The following is a 25,635-nucleotide window of genomic DNA, read 5'->3' on the forward strand; positions in this document are numbered from 1 at the left end:
TGATTGGATAGTCTCTAATCTCTTCTGATTGGGTATTCTCTTACCGGGATTCCCAAGCACAACAGCAACAGAAGATGGAATAGATGGAATGACCTCGTGAGGGAAGGATGGAGGGAGAGAGAGAGAGAGAGATGGAGAGAGAGAGAGAGAGAGGGAGAGAGAGAGATGGAGAGAGATGGAGAGAGAGAGAGAGAGGGAGAGAGAGAGAGAGGGAGAGAGAGGGAGAGAGAGGGAGAGAAATTAAAATCACATTGGTGGGTCAATAAGGATTTACAGGTGATTTAAGAAACCTGTGAAAATGTTTTAATCTCACGTTCTGAGGATAAAGGGATTTGGGATTCTGTTTGTACTTTTACTTTTACCATTTCTTGAAAATGGATTTTTTTTTTATTTTCAGCAGATCCACTTTAAGTGAGAAATGTGTGTGTAATGTTTGAAATGAGAAATGTCTGATGTCTGAAGAAGGTAAGAAGAAGAAACATGATTGTAAAATCAGAACACCTACATGTCCGGTCAGAATAGTTATTTAGGACAAGTTGTTATTTTCAGCATATTTTAGCAAAGCAGTTAGTAATTCTATTAAAGATGAAAGATGAATCATTCAACAATAATGAACAGTGGTAAACACATACTGCCTCACATTTACACAGATTGCTATAAAGACTCAATGCATGTGTTATTTTCAAATCCAAACACTTTATTATAAGTTAATGTATCCACAAAAGCAATATGCCAGAGTCTATCAAAAGTCAACACACACACACACACACACACACACAATGTTTACAATATTTGTATAATATTACTTACTGGACTCAATCATGCTACCACTGCAGACAGCTGCTCATGGCCCCACTAGATGTCTCAAGCTGTGTGTCTACTTGTGAGTGAAACTGTGTTAACGTCTGAATGCGTAGGAGCACCGTTTCAGAGGAAAGGCTGACGTAGCACACACACTCACACACTCACACACTCACACACACACACACACACACACACACACACACACACACACACACACACACACACACACACACACACACACACACAGTGAATCACACCAAACAGGATGTGGGGTTACAAACTAAGAGAAAGATATCAGCAAGACTAAGAATCACTGACAATCACACAAACACAAAATACTTATGAACATAAACACCCTCCATATAAACCCATATTAAATAAACACTGTGACGGGCGAGGAGGAAACCATCACATCAGCCTCAGGAAAAACAGAGGATTTAATGGATAACGTGCACCAACTAAAGACTTGTGACACAATCCAAATGAAGTATACAATAACCAGCAGTCAGCTGGTACAAAGACAGACATATATAGACAGACAAACGACCCTTGGGTGGTGAACTCCATAATGGACCACGCCCACCTGAGACATGAATACGATGTCACAATGACAGGACAAACATAGAACACTGCTGCTGCTGCCGGGGGCGGCCAGCAGGGGGCATCTGGACCATGACAAACACCTTACAATATAAACCCATATTAAATAAACACCTTCAATATAAATCAATTACCTGTGAAACACCTGTCACCTTCTATGTAAGTATGTCCTCTGCAGGTTTCTGTATAACTACTTATAACACACTCTTAATCTGTTAATATTTACACCCGTAGACCTGAGTCCAGAATGACCATCTGATCCTCAAACTCATCACTGAAGGAAGCTTTCAGGAAACGGAGCTGTCTCAAACAAATCAAATCATTTAAATGAACAACTATGTGGGAGAGTCTCAGTGACGGTCAGGTCTACATCTACGGGCTCCCAGTCACTGTTCTGCATGTTGTGTGTACTCAGAGGTTAGCTGACTGTTTTCTTTTCTGGACAATTGTGCCATGTTTCCAGAGGTTTTTTGTCACAGTAAAAGACTGATACATTGAAGAACCTGGTCAGTAGTGTAAAGTAAAGGCAGACAGAGCAGAACCTGGTCAGTAGTGTAAAGTAAAGGCAGACAGAGTAGAACCTGGTCAGTAGTGTAAAGTAAAGGCAGACAGAGTAGAACCTGGTCAGTAGTGTAAAGTAAAGGCAGACAGAGTAGAACCTGGTCAGTAGTGTAAAGTAAAGGCAGACAGAGCAGAACCTGGTCAGTAGTGTAAAGTAAAGGCAGACAGAGTAGAACCTGGTCAGTAGTGTAAAGTAAAGGCAGACAGAGTAGAACCTGGTCAGTAGTGTAAAGTAAAGGCAGACAGAGCAGAACCTGGTCAGTAGTGTAAAGTAAAGGCAGACAGAGTAGAACCTGGTCAGTAGTGTAAAGTAAAGGCAGACAGAGCATAATGTCGCCCCCTTAAGCGCTGGCGTGGTCATTTCCGCCCCTCACTTAACTAGCCTGAGATTTTGATTTATCTTGCTTGTAAATTGTGAGTATAAGATATAACTGTGCATCGTCCCAGATCTGTTTACAGCATAAAATCTAAATTAATAATTTAAATAAAGTTATAATATAAATGAATCAACGTTGCAACTTTTAGTTTGTGTTCGCAACGACGTCATCAATCAAGTTTTAATAATCACTTTAATTAACTTTTTCCTAATGCTTGATGGGGAAATATGGAATGCGTCTGCAGTTGCAGTAACATCCTGTATACAAAAATTCGGTTTTCATTGTTTAAACAGTGTTTATAAAACCACACGCTGGCCCTTGAGTGAAGATGTTGACTGTGTGGTTTGCATGTGCGCCTCTGTCCTCTCCGGCTGAGTCAGCGCGGTCTAAACGCACAAAGACAAAGAAGAGCTGCACACAGTGGCGAGAGCAGGGTGACATTCTCACATTTGCTAGTCAAAGAAGAGGCGGAGGAGAGAGAGAGAGAGAGAGAGAGAGAGAGAGAGAGAGAGAGAGAGAGAGAGAGAGAGAGAGAGAGAGAGAGAGAGAGAGAGAGAGGTGTAGACAGACAGGTCCTCCTCCCCACAGCCCACAGGTGTCAGACACTTCCTTGATGAAGCTGCGCGCGGCGCGCGGACGTTTCCTGGTCCTGTTGCGCGAGGTCGCACCGTGTAGACGCGGAGGACGCTCGCGCCATAACGCAGCCCGCCGGCCGTCTCCGGTGTGAGTGTCTTTATTACCGGGAGCTTTACGAGACTGGACACCAGTAACAGCAGAAGAGTTGTGTCCAGACGAGCGTTGAGATGACAGCCGTGCTGGGCTGAAGGTCCCGGTGGAGCTGCAGGTCTGGAGACGTTCAGACACCCAAACACGCAGTGAGTAGAGACGGTCTGGGTGGTTTAAATAGCCAGAATAATAATCAATATCTCTGTGTGGTGTTGAAAACATTAATCTATGTCTCTGAGTGGGTTTAACGTTGACATTCGTCAAGATCTCTGTGTGTTTTTAAAAACAATAATGAATATCTCTAGTCCATGAAGTGTAGTTTCTACGGACCTGGCGATTATTCGGTTTGTTGATCCACTTCCCTTAGTCCGCATATCAAATAAGTTAACGATGCGACAAAAAGACAGTAAATGATGTTGTGTAGAAGTAATAAATAAAATAAACTGTGAAAATGTGTTTAAAGACTGTTAAACGTGTTCAAAACGGTGACCATATAGACACTGGAGAGATTACTCACCTCATTTGTATACAAATCGTTGCTCTTCAAATAACACCTACATGTGTGGTCTAACATCCAGGTATACGAATCATTGCTACCAATAATTAAATGAGGAAAGACTGTCACTAAATACTTATATTTCAGTTACCTCACTATTTGTTTATTGTGGTGTAAATGTCATTTCTTAAGTGGCTATCTTTGTGTGCCTGTGTGAGTGAGTCTATAACAAACTGCTCATCTTACCCCTGTGTGTGTGATTTTGTCCTCTGGTGAAAGGTTGTGTGTGTGAAGTCGATGGCACGTCCAGGTGTATCCAGAGCTCAGAGATGAGTTCCACAGCCATCCTGGAAGAAACGTTGATCAAACGCTCTCAGCAGAAGAAGCGTACATCACCACTCAACTACAAAGAAAGAGTGTTTGTCCTGACCAAGACCAGACTGACCTATTATGAGGGACGCCCTGAGGTACGTTTTATTATGGCAATGAAAAACACCAGAGTCTTCAGGTTGTCCTTAGTTTTAGAATTTATTTCTGAGTGAAAATCATGTATTTTCCTCAACTGTCATCTTCTGGACCGTGTTCTCCTTCAATCATTTCCTCCTGGACTTTGTTCAGCTCTCTGCTGTGTTGTTCCTGGACTGTGTTTTTTCTTGACTGTGTCCTTTCCTGCACTGTTGGCTCGTGTGGTTACAGCATGAGTTGGACCTTACTCTCGGGTAAACTGTTCTCTACTGTAACCTAACATTAAATAACGTGTTTCAAACTCTTATTGCCTTACTGAATCTGGAAGGCCACTGCAAATCATACTGTAAACAGACCTGCCATATCTTAGTGGAGCTTGTCTGTCATACTGTACTGATCTGGGTAAGACTGGCCCGTGAAGGTTGTTATTCTGTACTGAACTGGACTAGATTGGCCAGTGCTTCACTGCTGTGTTGTGGGAAGGGAAACTTAGACTCTGTAACCAATGACCCTGTACCCAGTAAGTTAGGAATGTTAGATTCTGTAGCTAATTACACAAACAAGTGCCAAGCACTGGAACTAATACCAAAGACCTGAAAAAATCACAGACAGAAATGACAGAACACAAAGTCCTGCCCTGTGTCTGAAAACACGCAGTAAAATATATACATACATATGTTCTAAATCTACATACTACATATGTGTATGTTTGTCTGTGTGTATGCATGTGTGGGCATGTTTTGCAGAAGAAGTTTAAAAAGGGTTCTGTCGATCTTCAGCGTGTCAGGTGTGTGGAGATTGTGAAGAATGGAGGCATGGTCATACCTTGCCAAAATAAATACCCCTTCCAGGTAAAGTAAATATCCTTCCCAGGTAAAACTCTCAGTTAAACGTCACTAGTCTGCATTAATGTACCTGAACGTTTAGTGTTTTGTGTAACCGTATATTTCACTGAATTGAGTTGAGTCGGTTGTTCAAAACTGAGGAAGATGCAGTGAAGTGTGCAGAGGGTCTGTGTATCTGCACGTTTCTTTTAATGAGCTTTCCAGACAAGTATTTGATTTGTTTCTGATATTTGAGTGTTTTACTTGTTTTAGAGTGTTTAGTGTATGTTTCAGACAGCATTTAAGTATTTCAGACATAGTTTGGGTTAAGACAGTGTTTAAGATGTCTCAGACAGTATTCGAGTTGTTCCATTTTTTGTTGAGCATTTCAGTTGTGTCAGACAATTTTTGAGTTGTCAGACAGCATTTGAGTGTTTCAGACAGAATTTGAGTTGTTTAATACAGCATTTCAGTTGTTCACAGCTTTTGAGTCTTACAGATGCTGGACATTGCCAGAATTGCCAGACTCTGCTCTGTTTACAGGCAGATTTGAGTGATCAGGTGATCACCCTCTTTCTCTATCTCTCTCTCTCTCTCTCTCTCTCTCTCTCTTCACAGGTGGTCTACGATTCCAACACTCTGTACATATTTGCTCCTAGTAATGAGAGCAGAAGTGTGTGGGTACAAAACATGAAGGAGGGTCAGTACACACACACACACACACACACACACACATACACACAACACACACACACACACACACACACACACATATAACTGACACATACAAACACACTACATTCACACACTCTCAGAGGACCTAAAATATTCTTAAAATATAAATATATATAATTTATTAAAACATTTATCTACTTGCAGTTTGATAATCGACATCTAAACAATTACAAAAATATAAGCAAATAAATTATTCAACCGTGTCTATTCAATCTGTGTTGGAAGGTGAGGGGTTAAGTGGAAGCCTGTGAGCCTGTGTCTCCTCCTATCAGGACTGTGATGCCCGCTGTTCGTTTACAGAGGGCCTGGCAGTTATAATTCAGCGCAATACCAGTTTCAAATGACAGTAAAATTGACCAATCATATCTTCCCTCTTAGTGGGCGGGCTTAACTGTATGATGTATTCCGCCCGCTGTGGCGACGCTAGCTGTTGTTAGCGTACCACTGCTAGCGGGCCCAGGTTTAATAGTCACGGTTCGCTATTGCTCACACACACATATATGCACTTGCTCACCCATATGCACGCACACATCACACACAACATGCACAAATACAACACACACAAAACATGCAATGCACAAACCCATCCCAAATACCTCCAGAAGAAAATTCTGATTTGGGTAATGGTTGTTAGTTGTTAGACTACTGACTATGCTGTAGTGTATCGTTATGAGGAAGTCTTGGTTGAAACCTCTTACACATATATAATAAGTAGGTTGATGGTGTGTGCTAAGAGAGCGTATGTGGTCTAGGAGTAGGAGATAGGATTGTTTTCTGCATTTCAAGCCCAAAGGGCTACAGAAATGTCCTGAATGAATAACGTTCTACCCAAACTATGTACAGGAGTTCTGAAAAACATCACATGGTTTAAATAGTTTTTATGCGGTCAGCTGCGTGATGAAAGGAGAACTAAATTAGTATAACTCAAACCCCATATAACCCTATCCCCGTATAACTCAAACCCCATATAACCCTATCCCCGTATAACTCAAACCCCATATAACCCTATCCCCGTATAACTCAAACCCCATATAACTCAAACCCCGTATAACCCTATCCCCGTATAACTCAAACCCCGTATAACTCAAACCCCTTATAACCCTATCCCTGTATAACTCAAACCCCATATAACCCTATCCCCGTATAACTCAAACCCCGTATAACTCAAACCCCGTATAACTCAAACCCCGTATAACTCAAACCCCGTATAACTCAAACCCCATAGAACTCAAACCCCATATAACCCTATCCCCGTATAACTCAAACCCGTATAACTCAAACCCCATAGAACTCAAACCCCATATAACCCTATCCCCGTATAACTCAAACCCCATATAACCCTATCCACGTATAACTCAAACCCCATATAACCCTATCTCCGTATAACTCAAACCCCATAGAACTCAAACCCCATATAACCCTATCCCCGTATAATTCAAACCCCGTATAACTCAAACCCCATATAACCCTATCCCCGTATAACCCAAACCCCATAGAACTCAAACCCTATTGAACTTAAACCCCAGATAACCCAAACCCCATATCAGAGCTGCAATGAAGTTGAGCTTCTGTCTGAGCTGCTGGTCTCTGTACTTTCCTATAGGATTCTGTACTTTCCTATAGGACTCCTATATGTGCTGCTGCTTTGAAGAGTAGCTGAGATAAGTTGTCAGGAAGAGATTTTTACTGAGTTTGAATATGTTAACACTGTCATCCAGATAACTGTCATTGTGCGTCATGGTGTTTGTGTCTTATTAAGGCTATGTTAACATGTGTTTTAGTCATATTTACAATCCTAAGGCTGGAACACAGATGGCCTAGTGCACACAGCTGATCAAAGCAACTTAGTGAGAATTTAAGTTTTAACATCTATTCTGTGTTGATTTAGGGTTTTTCATTAGCTTTACTAAAATCATTCTTGCCATAGCAACAACTGCCTGCAGTACCACAGTTACTATTTGATTAGTGATTTATCTCACTCTTAACGAGCTTGTCTTTGATGTGTTTGTTGTGTGTAAATTAGTTGAGGATCTTTAAAAAGAGATGTAGTCTATATATCCTGGAGGATTCTGAAGTGTTGAAGTGAAGATTAGACACTGTTTTACTAGTAGGATGATAAGTGAACACCAGATAATTCTTCTTGTCTTTACAGCAGATTATTTACAGGTCAGTGGGTCTAATCTCTGAACAGGTAAAACACAATCAAAGCATCATCTATGACTTCTTCAGGAAGCACGGCGATAAAAATATTTCCACATTTCATCTCCTCTCTGCAGATATGCTTACGTTTGAGTAGCTGTCAGGGATGGGATATGTAGCAGTACCAAATATATCTGCTGTGCATCTTAGAAATGTAGTGGCTACAGGTTCAGTATATTAAAAAAATGTTTAAAAATAACACTGTGGACTGTGAGAGACGGAAGCAGCTTCAGTGAACACCATCCAATCAGAATAAAGGATTTATCAATTCCAGTGGCCAATATTAATACTGATGGACATTGTATTAATGCCATATCTAGTATTATCTAGTATTAATAACATATCTGTTTGCATTGCTAATTATTGCTATGGCAGACATTAAAAAGTGGCCTACACTCTCATTCTGTGTGTTGGTGTGTTGTAGAGATTAGGAATAACCCTCTCATCCTGTGTGTTGTAGAGATTAGGAATAACCCTCTCATTCTGTGTGTTGTAGAGATTAGGAATAACCCTTTAATCCTGTGTGTTGTAGAGATTAGGAATAACCCTCTCATCCTGTGTGTAGTAGAGATTAGGAATAACCCTCTCATCCTGTGTGTTGGTGTGTTGTAGAGATTAGGAATAACCCTCTCATCCTGTGTGTTGTAGAGATTAGGAATAACCCTCTCATCCTGTGTGTTGTAGAGATTAGGAATAACCCTTTCATCCTGTGTGTTGGTGTGTTGTAGAGATTAGGAATAACCCTCTCATCCTGTGTGTTGTAGAGATTAGGAATAACCCTCTCATCCTGTGTGTTGTAGAGATTAGGAATAACCCTCTCATTCTGTGTGTTGTAGAGATTAGGAATAACCCTTTCATCCTGTGTGTTGTAGAGATTAGGAATAACCCTCTCATCCTGTGTGTAGTAGAGATTAGGAATAACCCTCTCATCCTGTGTGTTGGTGTGTTGTAGAGATTAGGAATAACCCTCTCATCCTGTGTGTTGTAGAGATTAGGAATAACCCTCTCATCCTGTGTGTTGTAGAGATTAGGAATAACCCTTTCATCCTGTGTGTTGGTGTGTTGTAGAGATTAGGAATAACCCTCTCATTCTGTGTGTTGTAGAGATTAGGAATAACCCTTTCATCCTGTGTGTTGTAGAGATTAGGAATAACCCTCTCATCCTGTGTGTAGTAGAGATTAGGAATAACCCTCTCATCCTGTGTGTTGGTGTGTTGTAGAGATTAGGAATAACCCTCTCATCCTGTGTGTTGTAGAGATTAGGAATAACCCTTTCATCCTGTGTGTTGTAGAGATTAGGAATAACCCTCTCATCCTGTGTGTAGTAGAGATTAGGAATAACCCTCTCATCCTGTGTGTTGGTGTGTTGTAGAGATTAGGAATAACCCTCTCATCCTGTGTGTTGTAGAGATTAGGAATAACCCTCTCATCCTGTGTGTTGTAGAGATTAGGAATAACCCTTTCATCCTGTGTGTTGGTGTGTTGTAGAGATTAGGAATAACCCTCTCATCCTGTGTGTTGTAGAGATTAGGAATAACCCTCTCATCCTGTGTGTAGTAGAGATTAGGAATAACCCTTTCATCCTGTGTGTAGTAGAGATTAGGAATAACCCTCTCATCCTGTGTGTTGTAGAGATTAGGAATAACCCTCTCATTTTGTGTGTTGTAGAGATTAGGAATAACCCTTTCATCCTGTGTGTAGTAGAGATTAGGAATAACCCTCTCATCCTGTGTGTTGTAGAGATTAGGAATAACCCTCTCATTCTGTGTGTTGTAGAGATTAGGAATAACCCTCTCATCCTGTGTGTAGTAGAGATTAGGAATAACCCTCTCATCCTGTGTGTTGTAGAGATTAGGAATAACCCTCTCATCCTGTGTGTTGTAGAGATTAGGAATAACCCTCTCATCCTGTGTGTTGTAGAGATTAGGAATAACCCTCTCATCCTGTGTGTTGTAGAGATTAGGAATAACCCTTTCATCCTGTGTGTTGTAGAGATTAGGAATAACCCTCTTATTCTGTGTGTTGTAGAGATTAGGAATAACCCTCTCATCCTGTGTGTTGTAGAGATTAGGAATAACTCTCTCATCCTGTGTGTTGGTGTGTTGTAGAGATTAGGAATAACCCTCTCATCCTGTGTGTAGTAGAGATTAGGAATAACCCTCTCATCCTGTGTGTTGTAGAGATTAGGAATAACCCTCTCATCCTGTGTGTTGTAGAGATTAGGAATAACCCTCTCATCCTGTGTGTTGGTGTGTTGTAGAGATTAGGAATAACCCTCTCTTCCTGTGTGTAGTAGAGATTAGGAATAACCCTCTCATCCTGTGTGTTGTAGAGATTAGGAATAACCCTCACATCCTGTGTGTTGTAGAGATTAGGAATAACCCTCTCATCCTGTGTGTTGTAGAGATTAGGAATAACCCTCTCATCCTGTGTGTTGGTGTGTTGTAGAGATTAGGAATAACCCTTTCATCCTGTGTGTAGTAGAGATTAGGAATAACCCTCTCATCCTGTGTGTAGTAGAGATTAGGAATAACCCTCTCATCCTGTGTGTTGTAGAGATTAGGAATAACCCTCACATCCTGTGTGTTGTAGAGATTAGGAAAAACCCTCTCATCCTGTGTGTTGTAGAGATTAGGAATAACCCTCTCATCCTGTGTGTTGGTGTGTTGTAGAGATTAGGAATAACCCTTTCATCCTGTGTGTAGTAGAGATTAGGAATAACCCTCTCATCCTGTGTGTAGTAGAGATTAGGAATAACCCTCTCATCCTGTGTGTTGGTGTGTTGTAGAGATTAGGAATAACCCTCTCATCCTGTGTGTAGTAGAGATTAGGAATAACCCTCTCATCCTGTGTGTTGTAGAGATTAGGAATAACCCTCTCATCCTGTGTGTAGTAGAGATTAGGAATAACCCTCTCATCCTGTGTGTTGGTGTGTTGTAGAGATTAGGAATAACCCTCTCATCCTGTGTGTTGTAGAGATTAGGAATAACCCTTTCATCCTGTGTGTAGTAGAGATTAGGAATAACCCTCTCATCCTGTGTGTAGTAGAGATTAGGAATAACCCTCTCATCCTGTGTGTTGGTGTGTTGTAGAGATTAGGAATAACCCTCTCATCCTGTGTGTAGTAGAGATTAGGAATAACCCTCTCATCCTGTGTGTTGTAGAGATTAGGAATAACCCTCTCACCCTGTGTGTAGTAGAGATTGGGAATAACCCTCTCATCCTGTGTGTAGTAGAGATTAGGAATAACCCTCTCATCCTGTGTGTTGGTGTGTTGTAGAGATTAGGAATAACCCTCTCATCCTGTGTGTTGTAGAGATTAGGAATAACCCTCTCATCCTGGCAAAGTTCCACCCACAGTTTTGGCAGGAGGGCGGCTGGCTGTGCTGTGGTCAAGCTGAGAAACTCGCCCCAGGATGTGAGGAGTACAACCTGTTCGGAGACAGTGAGAGATTACACACACCTACCTACACACACACACACCTACACACACACACACCTACACACACACACACCTACACACCTACACACACACACCTACACACACACACCTACACACACACACACCCAACAAACACATATGACACACACACACATGACACACACACGACACACATACAACACCCACACATGACACACACACACACGACACAAACATAACACACACACATATGATACACATGGCACACACACATGACACACACACACACACGACACAAACATAACACACACATATATGATACACATGGCACACACACACGACACAAACATAACACACATACATATGATACACATGGCACACACACATGGCACACACACGACACACACACACACGACACAAACATAACACACACACATATGATACACATGACACACACACATGACACCCACACATGACACACACACACACGACACAAACATAACACACACACACATATGATACACATGGCACACACACACGACACACACACATGGCTACATTTTTTCATTCCATCAGTTTTATATATTACTGTTTTTTATCCCTCAGTTTCACGGAAACCACTTCCTGCTCTTCCTAGTGAGGAGTCCATGGTACGTCCCTCAAACACACACACACACACACACACACACACACTTCCTGCTCTTCCTAGTGAGGAGTCCATGGTACGTCCCTCAAACACACACACACACACACACACACACACACACACACACACACACACACACACACACACACTCCCTGCACTTCCTAGTGAGGAGTCCATGGTACGTCCCTCAAACACACACACACACACACACACACACACACACACACACACACACACACACACTTCCTGCTCTTCCTAGTGAGGAGTCCATGGTACGTCCCTCAAACACACCCACACACACTCCCTGCACTTCCTAGTGAGGAGTCCATGGTACGTCCCTCAAACACACACACACACACACACACACACACACACACACACACACACACACACACACACACACACCCACACACACACACACACACACTCCCTGCACTTCCTAGTGAGGAGTCCATGGTACGTCCCTCAAACACACACACACACACACACACACACACACACACTCCCTGCACTTCCTAGTGAGGAGTCCATGGTACGTCCCTCAAACACACACACACACACACACACACACACACACACACACACACACACACACACACACACACTCCCTGCACTTCCTAGTGAGGAGTCCATGGTACGTCCCTTAAACACACACACACACACACACACACACACACCCTTCAGTATTCCACACATGTCCTATATGTGCTGTTTAAACTTCCGCAAAATGGTTACATTTGGAAGTATGTGGTTTTCATAATCTAAACCAGGGGTCGGCAACCTATGGCACGCATGCCACCGTTGGCACGCCGAGGCATAATCACTGGCACACGACACGCTGGACCAGCATCAGCAAAAAATTTATAAATGAATATAAATTTTTATATTAATGGATTATACTTTCGCGAGTGACCATAGCGCGCGACTCCGAACCTGTGCGAGCAGCGAAGGCGTTTATACTTGGCGATCGATCGCGATATAATACTTAATTTGTGTCCATTCGCCCCAAACTCAACAATTTAAACTCGCCGCCATAGTGGCACACTCATTGACTAGACATGTTAAAGTTGGCACTCCATGTCTCAAAGGTTGCCGACCCCTGATCTAAAGTGTGCAAATATTTTAGATGTATTTAATCTTAGGATAATATTTTTTATTTGTTCTATAGAAATTCTGGTTTTTATTTTTTTATGAACTTGGAGATCTGTAACACAAACAAATTCTAAGTAATGATGCCATTGAATGACTGTAGAACATAACAGACTAAGAGTTTTGTTACATTACTGTTTCAGACACGAAGACCAGCCCCTCCTGTTCCACCCACACAGGAAACACCGCAGGACGCTAAGCCCGAGGAGGAAGTGGTCATCGCACTGTATGACTTTGCAGGGACAGAGAGTCAGGATCTTGCTCTACACAGTGGCGAGGAGTATGTGATTGTTGAGAAGTGTGACGTTAACTGGTACAGAGCCCGAAACAAATACGGGTATGTACTCAAGAGTGTGTTTAAATGTGTGAAAAATACACTCAAGTGTGTGTTTACTTCAGGAAAATAGACTTATTTAATTAAAACACACTTGTTCTTGCCTCGTAACACTATCACAGTTGAATTTGTATAAATGGTAAGTATATATTATATCATATTATAATAATGAGATAATATCAAAGTTTGTACAAGTTCTATTAAAAAAAGTACTAGATAGTAATGTTAAGTGTGTGTGTGTGTGTGTGTGTGTGTGTGTGTGTGTGTGTGTGTGTGTGTGTGTGTGTATGTGTGTGTGTGTGTGTGTGTGTGTGTGTGTGTGTGTGTGTGCGCGCGCGCGTGCGTGTGTGTTTCCAGGGAGGAGGGTTATATTCCCAGCAATTATGTGACCCCAAAGGAGCCAGACAACCTTGAACAGTTTATGTAAGTTAAACACAGTCATAAACAAAAAAGCATCAAATAATGATGGTATAACAATGGTATAGCAATATCAAACTGTTTCATTATGGAAACGTGTGTGTGTGTGTGTGTGTGTGTGTGTGTGTGTGTGTGTGTGTGTGTGCATTTCAGATGGTACTGCAAAAATGTTAATCGAAACAAGGCAGAGGAGCAACTAAGGAATGAGGTGTGTGCAGGGCTGGAGTGGGAGCTTTTTCAGCCCGGGAAGTTTCATACCCAAATCCGGCCCAAAATTATTTTTCCCTCCCAGTCGGCCCAAACTAGAGATTGACATGAGCCGGCCCATCGGGAATCCTCCCGAATCTCTCGATTAGTCACTCTGGCTCTGGGTGCGTGTGTGTGCGCGCGCGCGTGTGTGTGTGTGTGTGTGTGTGTGCGCTAGGGTTGCCACCTGTCCCGGTTTTCCCGTCGCTGTCCCGGTTTGTCCCGGTTTTCCTTTTTTTTTTTTATATTCGGTCCCGGCAAAAAAATAATTCATTTAATGTCCCAGTTTTCACTAGGTTAGTTCAAACGACTATTTAGACTGTTTCTGCACACTTGAAATCCGTCTTTTTTTTCTCGCTGTGTCCATTTGAACGTAAGATGGACACAAATTAAGTATTATATCTCATCGATTTGGCGCCCCCTCTAGTGCAGCGCCCCTATGCGTCGCATACGCTGCATACCCCCTTTTTGCGCCACTGCTGCACCACTATGTCTCTGCGGAGAGAAAACTAACGTTAACATTAGCTAGCTAAACGGATAACTAGAGACAACACGAATGTTAATGTTAGCTTAGCTAGCTACACTGGTAACTAGAGAACACCAATGTGAAATGAAATGTAAATGTCCCATATTTTGTCAATTGTGATTTATCACCGTGATCGAAATTTGTCCTCCGCTTTTAACCCATCTGTGCAGTTAGAACACACACACACACTAGTGATTACTAGGGGGCTGTGGTGCACACACACACACACACACACACACACTAGTGATTACTAGGGGGCTGTGGATCACACGTGCCCAGAGTGGTGGGCAGCCCTAGCCCGGCGCCTGGGGAGCAGTTGGTCAAGGTCAAGGGCACCACAGTCATGGCCTCAGGTCTGGGAATCGAACCCACAACCTTCACATTTGTTCCCTACCACAGAACCATGACTGCCCCAATGTTAATGTTAGCTTAGCTAGCTGCACTGTTGTAGGATGTAGGTGCCAGAAGCAGGTGGACTGTTTTTGTTTAAGATCCTTCAAAGCACGTTCCTGGAGAAGAGCTGACTGGGTAGAATGGGCAGACTGGCCAGTGTGTAATAAGTGTAGTGATGTGGTTTTTATACTGAGAAATAACTGTAGAGGTAGTGAAAGCAGACAGACAGTTCGATCCTGACCACACACACACACACACACACACACACACACACCCACACACACACACACCCACACCCACACACACCGCCATAGTAGGAAAGCTCTGTCAAGTGCAAGGGAACTAACCTAGATGCTTTTTTGTAAGTGGGTGTGTATGTGAGTGAATGTGTGTGTGTGTGTATATTTGCACATATATATTTTGCTTGTGTGTGTGAATGTGTGTGTGTATGTTTGTGTGTATTTGCATGTGTGCACATGTGTTTTGTTTGTGTGTAGGACACAGAAGGAGGGTTCATGGTGCGTGACTCCAGCACTGCAGGCACCTACACAGTTTCTGTCTACACGAAGTCTCTGGGGTATGTGTGTCATCACACTGTGTCATCACACTTACACATGTACACAGGCCTAACTGTGTCATCACACTGTGTCATCACACTTACACATGTACACAGGCCTAACTGTGTCATCACACTTACACATGTACACAGGCCTAACTGTGTCATCACACTTACACATGTACACAGGCCTAACTGTGTCATCACACTTACACATGTACACAGGCCTAACTGTGTCATCACACTGTGTCATCACACTTACACACGCCTAACTGTGTCATCACACTTACACATGTACACAGGCCTAACTGTGTCATCACACTGTGTCATCACACTTACACATGTACACACGCCTAACTGTGTCATCACACTGTGTCATCACACTTACACATGTACACAGGCCTAACTGTGTCATCACACTTACACATGTACACACACCTAACTGTGTCATCACACTTACACATGTACACAGGCCTAACTGTGTCATCACACTTACACATGTACACACGCCTAACTGTGTCATCACACTTACACATGTACACACGCCTAACTGTGTCATCACACTGTGTCATCACACTTACACATGTACACAGGCCTAACTGTGTCATCACACTTACACATGTACACAGGCCTAACTGTGTCATCACACTTACACATGTACACACGCCTAACTGTGTCATCACACTGTGTCATCACACTTACACATGTACACAGGCCTAACTGTGTCATCACACTGTGTCATCACACTTACACATGTACACAGGCCTAACTGTGTCATCACACTTACACATGTACACAGGCCTAACTGTGTCATCACACTTACACATGTACACAGGCCTAACTGTGTCATCACACTTACACATGTACACAGGCCTAACTGTGTCATCACACTGTGTCATCACACTTACACACGCCTAACTGTGTCATCACACTTACACATGTACACAGGCCTAACTGTGTCATCACACTGTGTCATCACACTTACACATGTACACACGCCTAACTGTGTCATCACACTGTGTCATCACACTTACACATGTACACACGCCTAACTGTGTCATCACACTTACACATGTACACACCTAACTGTGTCATCACACTTACACATGTACACAGGCCTAACTGTGTCATCACACTTACACATGTACACACGCCTAACTGTGTCATCACACTTACACATGTACACACGCCTAACTGTGTCATCACACTGTGTCATCACACTTACACATGTACACAGGCCTAACTGTGTCATCACACTTACACATGTACACAGGCCTAACTGTGTCATCACACTTACACATGTACACACGCCTAACTGTGTCATCACACTGTGTCATCACACTTACACATGTACACAGGCCTAACTGTGTCATCACACTTACACATGTACACACACCTAACTGTGTCATCACACTGTCATCACACTTACACATGTACACAGGCCTAACTGTGTCATCACACTTACACATGTACACACACCTAACTGTGTCATCACACTGTCATCACACTTACACATGTACACAGGCCTAACTGTGTCATCACACTTACACATGTACACAGGCCTAACTGTGTCATCACACTTACACATGTACACACGCCTAACTGTGTCATCACACTTACACATGCACACAGGCCTAACTGCACATACATACAACAGACATTTCTGTAGCCTCAGTGATCTATCTAGTACAGGGGTCGGCAACCTTTGACTAGAAATGTTAGTTGGCACTCCATGTCTCAATGTGCCACTATCAACAAATTAAATTGGAGCGGGGGGGGCGGGGTGTTGCATGTTGTGTACTGACAGTCACGCTGTCTACATTCTGAACAGGGCTGCCCTCACTTTAGCCTAAATTCCAGCACTTTTCAAACGTGGAACACAAAGCAACATTAAAATTGGTCAGGTAAATGTTCCTTCCCCTGTTTTTGAGGGGTGTTTCTTTATACTACCACATTTCATTTCAGAGAACACTGCAAAGAATGTGACGTGTCAAGTATGAACGCTTCCGCCGTTCACGCAGGTTCGCGCGAGGTGTGCGGAGTCGCGCTACAGTTACTCGTGAAAGTTTAATCCATAATAAATAATCCAGCCTTGACGCGGCTCAGAGATTACGTCACACGCAGCGCCGTGCGGCCGTTAGGGTTATTTAAACAAAGTTAAACATGGGTCTGTGGTGGGAGCTGAGTACAGGGCGTTGAGAAGCGATTTCGATTGGAGGATCGTGCTCTCTGTCTGAGATTTTTTATTATTATTATTTTTTTGCTGATGCTGGTCCAGCGTGGCGCGTGCCAGTGATTATGCCTTCGCGTGCCAACGGTGGCCCGCGTGCCATAGGTCACCGACCCCTGCTCTAGTACATTCATAATCTCATGTGCTATCAGTGGAAATGTTCAACCTAAGATGTCTCACACCTCTGTGTGTGTGTGTGTGTGTGTGTGTGTGTGGGTGTGTGTGTTGTGTGTGTGTGTGTGTGTGTGTTTGTGTGTTTGTGTGTGGGTGTGTGTGTGTGTGTGTGTGTGTGTGTGTGTGTGTGTGTGTGTGTGTGTGTGTGTGTGTGTTTAGCATTGGGGGTGTGTCCATTAGACACTACCGCATTAAGGAGACTCAGGACCCTAAACTGTTCTACTTGTCTGAGAAGCACCAGTTCAGCACAATACCTGAAGTCATAGAATACCACAAACACAACGCTGCAGGTGATACACACGCACACACACACAAATATACACCACATACACACACACACACCACACACAGGTACATACACACACACAGACAAATACACACAAAGCTCTATGACAGCTTTTTTAATCAGAAGACATACGGTGTGTGTGTGTGGTCTGTGTGTGTGTTTGTGTGTGTGTGTTCTAGGTCTTGTGGCTAGGTTGCGTTATCCAGTAAATAGCCAGAGCAAAGCAGCACCCTCAACAGCAGGATTCAGCTATGGTTAGACACACACACACACACACACACACACACACAATCACACACACTTGGCCTTGCACACACACACACACGCACACGCACAATACACAAATACACATGCACGCACACACACACATGCACAATACACAAATACACATGCACGCACTCACGCACATGCACACACACACATGCACAATACACAAATACACATGCACGCACAACCTTCAATTAAAGCTAAACACATTAACAAATGTTCATACTCAACCTTCTGTTTACTGTACCGGACACACTCTCTGTGTAATGTGTTGGAGTTACATGGCCTACATTCGTTCTACTGTATGTAGAGAGGTCCTACTACACTAACACTGAGGTAATGTGTGTGTGTGTGTGTGTGTGTGTGTGTAGAGAAGTGGGAGATAAACCCATCCGAGCTGACGTTCATGAAGGAGCTCGGTAGTGGCCAGTTTAGCGTGGTGCGTCTGGGCAAATGGAGAGGTCAGCATAAAGTGGCCATCAAAGCGATCCGCGAGGGAGCCATGCTGGAGGAAGACTTCATCGAGGAGGCCAAGGTCATGATGTGAGTCACACAGGAACATCTCACAGTCATACCCATAGTTAGACAACACTTCACGTCACCATACTCCCTAACCCCACCCATGACTCAAGATGTTGGAGATGTTAACAGCTGGGCACAGTATAGCTCTTGCAGTTCAGTAACCCTGTGTCACATGCATCTACAGCTCAAATCAAACTACAGCCCTGTATCAGTCACAGCTCAAATCAAACTACAGCCCTGTATGGTGTCTATATGTTTTATGTCTGTAGGGCTGGTGTCTGTAGGGCTGGCGTCTATAGGACTGGTGTCTGTAGGGTCTATGTCTGTAGGACTGGTGACTGTAGGGCTGGTGTCTGTAGGGCTAGTGTGTGTGACTGGTGTATGTAGGGTCTATGTCTGTAGGGCTAGTGTCTGTAGGGCTGGTGTGTGTGACTGGTGTATGTAGGGTCTATGTCTGTAGGGTTTTTGTCTGTAGGGCTGGTGTCTGTAGGGCTGGTGTGTGTGACTGGTGTATGTAGGGTCTATGTCTGTAGGGTTTATGTCTGTAGGGCTGGTGTCTTTAGGGCTGGTGTGTGTGACTGGTGTATGTAGGGTCTATGTCTGTAGGGCTGGTGTATGTAGGGTCTATGTCTGTAGGGTTTATGTCTGTAAGGCTGGTGACTGTGTTGCAGTGGTAGATGTGTGGTTGACAAACCCTGAGTCGTTCATTCTAAAACATGAAGTGAAACCGCTGAACTGCTGAGGGGAGTTTATTTTAGTCTGTTGGGTTTTTTTCTCAGATGGACCAACACTGAATGACACTAACAGAGAAGTGACACACACCAACACTTTTGAGTGTCTAATCACTTCTTTTGGTCAAGCTATATTAAATCAACACTTATTATTTTAATATTAGATGTTCCAAAGATGTGTTGGACCACCAAAATTGATGTGCATTTCACCACATGAAAATGTAGCTTAGTATATTTCTAGCAAATGGGGAAACATGTCAATCTAATTCCTAATTTTGAGTCCAACTCCAGCATTTGTTTACCATACTCAACACTGTTTGGAGTGGGTTTGTATGTCTTCATCACAGAAGTGTGATGTGTGTGTTTTCATCGCAGGACTGTGTGTGTGTGTGTGCGTGTGTGCGCGTGTGTGTGTGTGTGTGTGTGTTGTTGTTATTGTTTGTGCAGGAGTCTGTCCCACCCCAGGCTGGTGCAGCTGTATGGCGTGTGCACGCAGCAGAGCCCCACCTACCTGGTGACGGAGTTCATGGAGCTGGGCTGTCTGCTCAACTACGTCCGTCAGCGCCGACACACCTTCAGTCCGCAAGATCTACTCAGCATATGCCACGACGTCAGCCAGGGCATGAGATACCTGGAGGAGAAACGCTTCATCCACCGCGACCTGGTCCTGCCCTGCCCACCACAGCCTTACCGCACACTCACCACACCCACACCACACCATTACCACACACCACACCCACACCACATCATTACCACACACTCACCACACCATTACCACACACTACACCACACCACACACTCACTACACCACACACTCACTACACCATTACCACACACTACACCACACCACACACTCACCACACACTACACACCCACACCATTACCACACACTCACTACACCATTACCACACACTACACCACACCCCCACCACACACTCACTACACCATTACCACACACTCACCACACCATTACCACACTACACCACACCACACACACACTACACACCCACACTATTATCACACACTCACTACACTATTACCACACACTACACCCCACCACACACTACACTACCACACACTACTCCTCCCCCGCCCACCACAGCCTTACCGCACACTCACCACACCCACACCACATCATTACCACACACTCACCACACCCTCACCACACCACACCCACACCACACACTCACTACACCATTACCACACCCACACCACACACTCACTACACCATCACCACACCATTACCACACACTCACCACACCATTACCACACACTACACCCCCACCAGACACTTACCACACACCCCACCACAGCCCCCCACACATTACACCCCCACCACACACTTACCACACACCACAGCCTCCCACACACTCACCACACCCACACCACAGCCCCACCGCAAACTCACTACGCACTCACCACACCCCCACCACACAACACAAACTCACCACACACTCATCACAAACTCACCACACCCCCACCACACACTCACCACACACTCAGCAATCAGGACTGTCTCTCCCACCACCACTTCAACATTCTTTGTGTCTTTTAAAAATAATATCACATTATTTCTTAACATCGAATTATTAAAACTGAATTAGTTGTTTTAATCCAGTGTCGGTCTGATATGTGTGTGGACGCATGTCAGGCCCCAGGTGTTGGTGTTGGACCCATTCGGATCCGTCCAATGTTGACTCAATCACTGCTCTCTATCCACAGGCAGCCAGAAACTGCCTGGTCAGTGACTCGCATGTGGTCAAAGTCTCAGATTTCGGCATGACCAGGTACTACCAGAAAGAAACTCTATTAAGTTCTAATAAACATTTACACATAATGTAGGTATATTATGTATATATGAGAAACCCACACAGTTGCAATAGTATCAGTAACACCACACAGTTGCTAGTGTCAATAACACCACACAGTTGCTATAGTATCTAACAACATGCAGTTGCTATAGTATCTGTAACGCCACACAGTTGCTATAGTATCATTAACATCATGCAATTGCTATAGTATGTTACACCACGCAGTCGCTATAATATCAGTAATGCCACGCAGTTGCTATAGTATCTGTAACACCACACAGTTGCTATATTCGTAACGCCACGGGGTTGCTATAGTATCAGTAACATCACGCAGTTGCTATAGTATCAGTAACATGAAGCAATTGCAATAGTATCAGTAATACCATGTAGTTGCTATAGTATCTGTAACACCACACAGTTGCTATAGTATCTGTAATGCTATGCAGTTGCTATAGTATAGCAGTTGCTATAGTATGTTACACCACGCAGTCGCTATAATATCAGTAACGCCACGTAGTTGCTATAGTATCTGTAACACCACACAGTTGCTATAGTATCATTAAAATCATGCAATTGCTATAGTATCAGTTACACCATGCAGTCGCTATAGTATCAGTAACACCACTTAGTTGCTATAGTATCTGTAACACCACACAGTTGCTATAGTATCATTAACGTCATGCAATTGCTATAGTATGTTACACCACGCAGTCGCTATATCAGTAACGTCACGTAGTTGCTATAGTATCAGTAACGTCACGTAGTTGCTATAGTATCAGTAATGTCACGCAGTTGCTATAGTGTCAGTAACATCACGCAGTTGCTATAGTATCAGTAACATCACGCAGTTGCTATAGTATCAGTAACATCACGCAGTTGCTATAGTATCAGTAACATCACGCAGTTGCTATAGTATCAGTAACACTATGCAGTTGCTATAGTATCAGTAACATGATGCAATTGCTATAGCAGAGGTGGGACCAAGTCAGTGTTTTGCAAGTCTCAAGTAAGTCCAAGTCTTTATCCTCAAGTCCCGAGTCAAGTCTCAAGCAAAGACAGTCAAGTCAAGTCAAGTCTCGAGTCAAGACAGGCAACCGTCAAGTCAAGTCCCAAGTCTGAAACTTGGAATTTCAAGTCCTTTCGAGTCTTTTTTTTTTTTTTTACAGGCACCAGCGCTTTACGAATGCTATGCTGATGCGTTTCTTTACTCGTTTTGTTGGTGTCTGCCAGCCAAAAGATGACAGATCATTTACATTTTATCTTCTCTTAATTACATAAATGTACTTAAACAAGAATGTTTCGTTACATCATTTTACACGAAAATAGCAAGCTTCATCGTAAGCAAGATGCTGTCATTACGAATGGTTATTCTAAACATTTGGATAAAATGTTTAAATATAGACTAATAAAAGGTTAGGGTTATTTTTTCATTGTTTTCTGTTATTGTGGGGTCACGGTGTACTATTGTTACCTGGAGATTCAGTGGGGTCACATATTCTGATGGCTGCCGTCAGAATTGGTGACCCCAGTTAAAAAGGCTCACCTGTACATCCCATTCATGATTTCTTTGTTGGCTGCAATGGTGAGGGGATGGTAAATCTTGTTTAAGTACATTTATGTAATTAAGAGACGATAAAATGTAAATATAAACATCTGTCATATTTTGGCTCGTGGACACCAACAAAACGAGTAAAGAAAGTGCATCAGCGTAGTTTACGTAGCATTCGTAAAGCGTTTGTGCCTCTGAACAGAAACTGTGAAATAGCGCCCCCTGTGGTCACAAAACTCGACGGTCACAGAATCTGGTGTAACACCGGTCTGCGTCAGAAGGACGGAAATGAAATTAATGGGGTGCACTTTATAAATATTAATATGCGTTTAAAAATTTAGATTTGGGATTTTAAAAAAATCAAGTCTTTGCAAGTAAACAGGTTCAAGTCCAATTCAAGTCCCAAGTTATTGGTGTAAAAGTCCAAGTCAAGTCTAAGTCTCTGAATATTTTTTCAAGTCAAGTCAAAAGTCTTAATATTAATGACTCGAGTCTGACTCGAGTCCAAGTCATGTGACTCGAGTCCCCACCTCTGTGCTATAGTATCTGTAACACCACATAGCTGCAATAGTATCAGTAACACCACGTAGTTGCTATAGTATCAGTAACACCACACAGTTGCTATAGTATCTGTAATGCTATGCAGTTGCTATAGTATCTGTAATGCTATGCAGTTGCTATTGTATCTGTAACACCACGCAGTTGCTATAGTATCTGTAACACCACGCAGTTGCTATAGTATCTGTAACACCACGCAGTTGCTATAGTATCTGTAACACCACGCAGTTGCTATAGTATCATTAACATCACACAATTGCTATAGTATCAGTTACACCATGCAGTCGCTATAGTATCAGTAACATGATGCAATTGCTATAGTATCAGTAACACCACATAGCTGCAATAGTATCAGTAACATGATGCAATTGCAATAGTATCAGTAACACCACGTAGTTACTATAGTATCAGTAACACCACACAGTTGCTATAGTATCTGTAATGCTATGCAGTTGCTATAGTATCAGTAACACCATGCAGTTGCTATAGACAACAGTCTGCCTTTTTCCTGTGGTTGAGTCCAGGATAAGATCAACGACTTTGACTTGTCTTGTAGGTATGTTTTGGATGACCAGTACATCAGTTCATCAGGGGCAAAGTTTCCTGTGAAATGGTCTCCACCTGAGGTCTTCAACTTCTGTAAATACAGCAGCAAGTCAGACATCTGGTCCTTCGGTGAGAACACATGAACAAATCAACATGAGAGTTTTTAGCTCCAACAACACTCATGACTTTTGTCCTAGCATAAAGGACTTTTGGGTTATCATCTCTTACTAAATAGTGTTGTTGACGCAAACACTTAAAAAAGGGAAATCATTTAATATTATTTCTTAATAATGAAGAAAGGTTCTTCTATAATTAAGAGTTAGGGTTGTGATTCATGTCAGACTGTGGATACCTGGTGATGCTGTGTGTTGTTTTCTCAGGGGTGTTAATGTGGGAGGTGTTCACAGAGGGCAAGATGCCTTTTGAACACAACCCTAATCATGAGGTGGTGAAGATGGTGACCCAAGGAACCCGTCTCAACCGCCCCAAAAAAGCAGCGCCCCATATCTACAGCATCATGCAGCTCTGCTGGCAAGAGGTGAGAGCCTTTAATCCCTCACTGAAAAACAACCACGGTAGCCTCACCTCACCTGGGCCTCACCTGGGCCTCACCTGGGCCTAACCTGGGCCTCACCTCACCTGGACCTCGCCTCACCTGGGCTGATGGGGTGGTGGTGCCACTGGGTCTGGTTCAGCCTCACCTGGGCTGATGGGGGTGGTGCCACTGGGTGTGGTTCAGTCTCACCTGGGCTGATGGGGGTGGTGCCACTGGGTCTGGTTCAGCCTCACTGCTGTGTTTATTTAATGATGCTTCTGAAACCTCTCACGACTTCACTAGAATCCAGTTTGTAATAGGTGTAATAGATCACAAATACTACATTAAATTGTGCTTTTAGATTTGGAAATAAATCTTTATTAATAATAACTAATGAGTAACTCAAATTGTAATTATGCCTAAGTTTATAATGTGCTAAAAATCTTTCTTTTCTGGTTGCTAAGAGACCGGAAGAGAGGCCCTCCTTTGAGCAGATTTCTGTGATGATCACTGATGAGCTAGAAGCTGATGGACATGCATCCTGAACTCTGATTGGACAGTCTGACATAGCACCACCCACTGGCTGTATTGGAGCGTTCATGATGAGCCAATCCTGATTGGATCCTCTGACACGGACCCACTGGAGCCAATCATAATGAACAATGATTGAAAAAACAAGAATGATAGTATGTTCAAGTGTGTGTGTGTGTGTGTGTGTGTGCATGTGTGTGTGTGCATGTGTGGATGAGTGTGGACAGGAGTGTGTGTAAAATGTGACAAAAGACTTAAACTGCTCACTGTAAAACTGTTGGATGTAAATAAAGTAGAAAAAATATATCTTGTCAACATTGTCCCTGGTTCATGAGTAATGGCCACTGTGTTGGCACCCGTCTGTCTCACTCTCGCCCGTCTGTCTCACTCTCGCCCGTCTGTCTCACTTGCGTTCTGCAG

General features: G+C 43.2%; 2 protein-coding genes across 3 annotated transcripts in view; one reads left to right on the forward strand and one right to left on the reverse strand.

Moving 5' to 3' along the window:
• The window catches only part of txk (TXK tyrosine kinase), a 13,694-nt gene extending 11,286 nt beyond the window's left edge, over positions 1 to 2,408 (reverse strand). The window contains exons 1-2 of the mRNA XM_076986252.1: positions 811 to 2,408; positions 45 to 93 (exon numbers count right to left, since the gene is read on the reverse strand). Of these exons, the coding sequence (XP_076842367.1) occupies positions 45 to 93; positions 811 to 823 (62 nt within the window). The 5' untranslated portion in view covers positions 824 to 2,408. The remainder of the gene's footprint in view (positions 1 to 44; positions 94 to 810) is intronic.
• A 453-nt stretch (positions 2,409 to 2,861) lies between these two features.
• Positions 2,862 to 25,530, forward strand: tec (tec protein tyrosine kinase). 2 transcript variants are annotated; one of them, XM_076986251.1, is made up of 18 exons: positions 2,932 to 3,217; positions 3,844 to 4,031; positions 4,776 to 4,880; positions 5,472 to 5,553; positions 11,104 to 11,232; positions 11,815 to 11,858; positions 13,147 to 13,340; positions 13,695 to 13,760; positions 13,908 to 13,962; positions 15,417 to 15,496; positions 18,039 to 18,169; positions 18,345 to 18,419; positions 18,804 to 18,975; positions 20,133 to 20,349; positions 21,408 to 21,472; positions 24,160 to 24,278; positions 24,530 to 24,687; positions 25,149 to 25,530. In XM_076986251.1, the coding sequence occupies exons 2-18, from the start codon at positions 3,894 to 3,896 to the stop codon at positions 25,227 to 25,229; spliced, it is 1,911 nt and encodes a 636-aa protein (XP_076842366.1). In that variant the 5' UTR covers positions 2,932 to 3,217; positions 3,844 to 3,893; the 3' UTR covers positions 25,230 to 25,530. The 2 variants fall into 2 exon arrangements, with proteins under 2 accessions (XP_076842364.1, XP_076842366.1); XM_076986249.1 differs by lacking the exons at positions 21,408 to 21,472; positions 24,160 to 24,278; positions 24,530 to 24,687; positions 25,149 to 25,530 and having other exon boundaries at positions 2,862 to 3,217; positions 20,133 to 21,399.
• The last annotated feature ends 105 nt before the right edge of the window (positions 25,531 to 25,635 follow it).

Source organism: Brachyhypopomus gauderio, unplaced genomic scaffold (genome assembly GCF_052324685.1).
Source record: "Brachyhypopomus gauderio isolate BG-103 unplaced genomic scaffold, BGAUD_0.2 sc45, whole genome shotgun sequence".
Classification (NCBI taxonomy): Eukaryota; Metazoa; Chordata; class Actinopteri; order Gymnotiformes; family Hypopomidae; genus Brachyhypopomus; species Brachyhypopomus gauderio.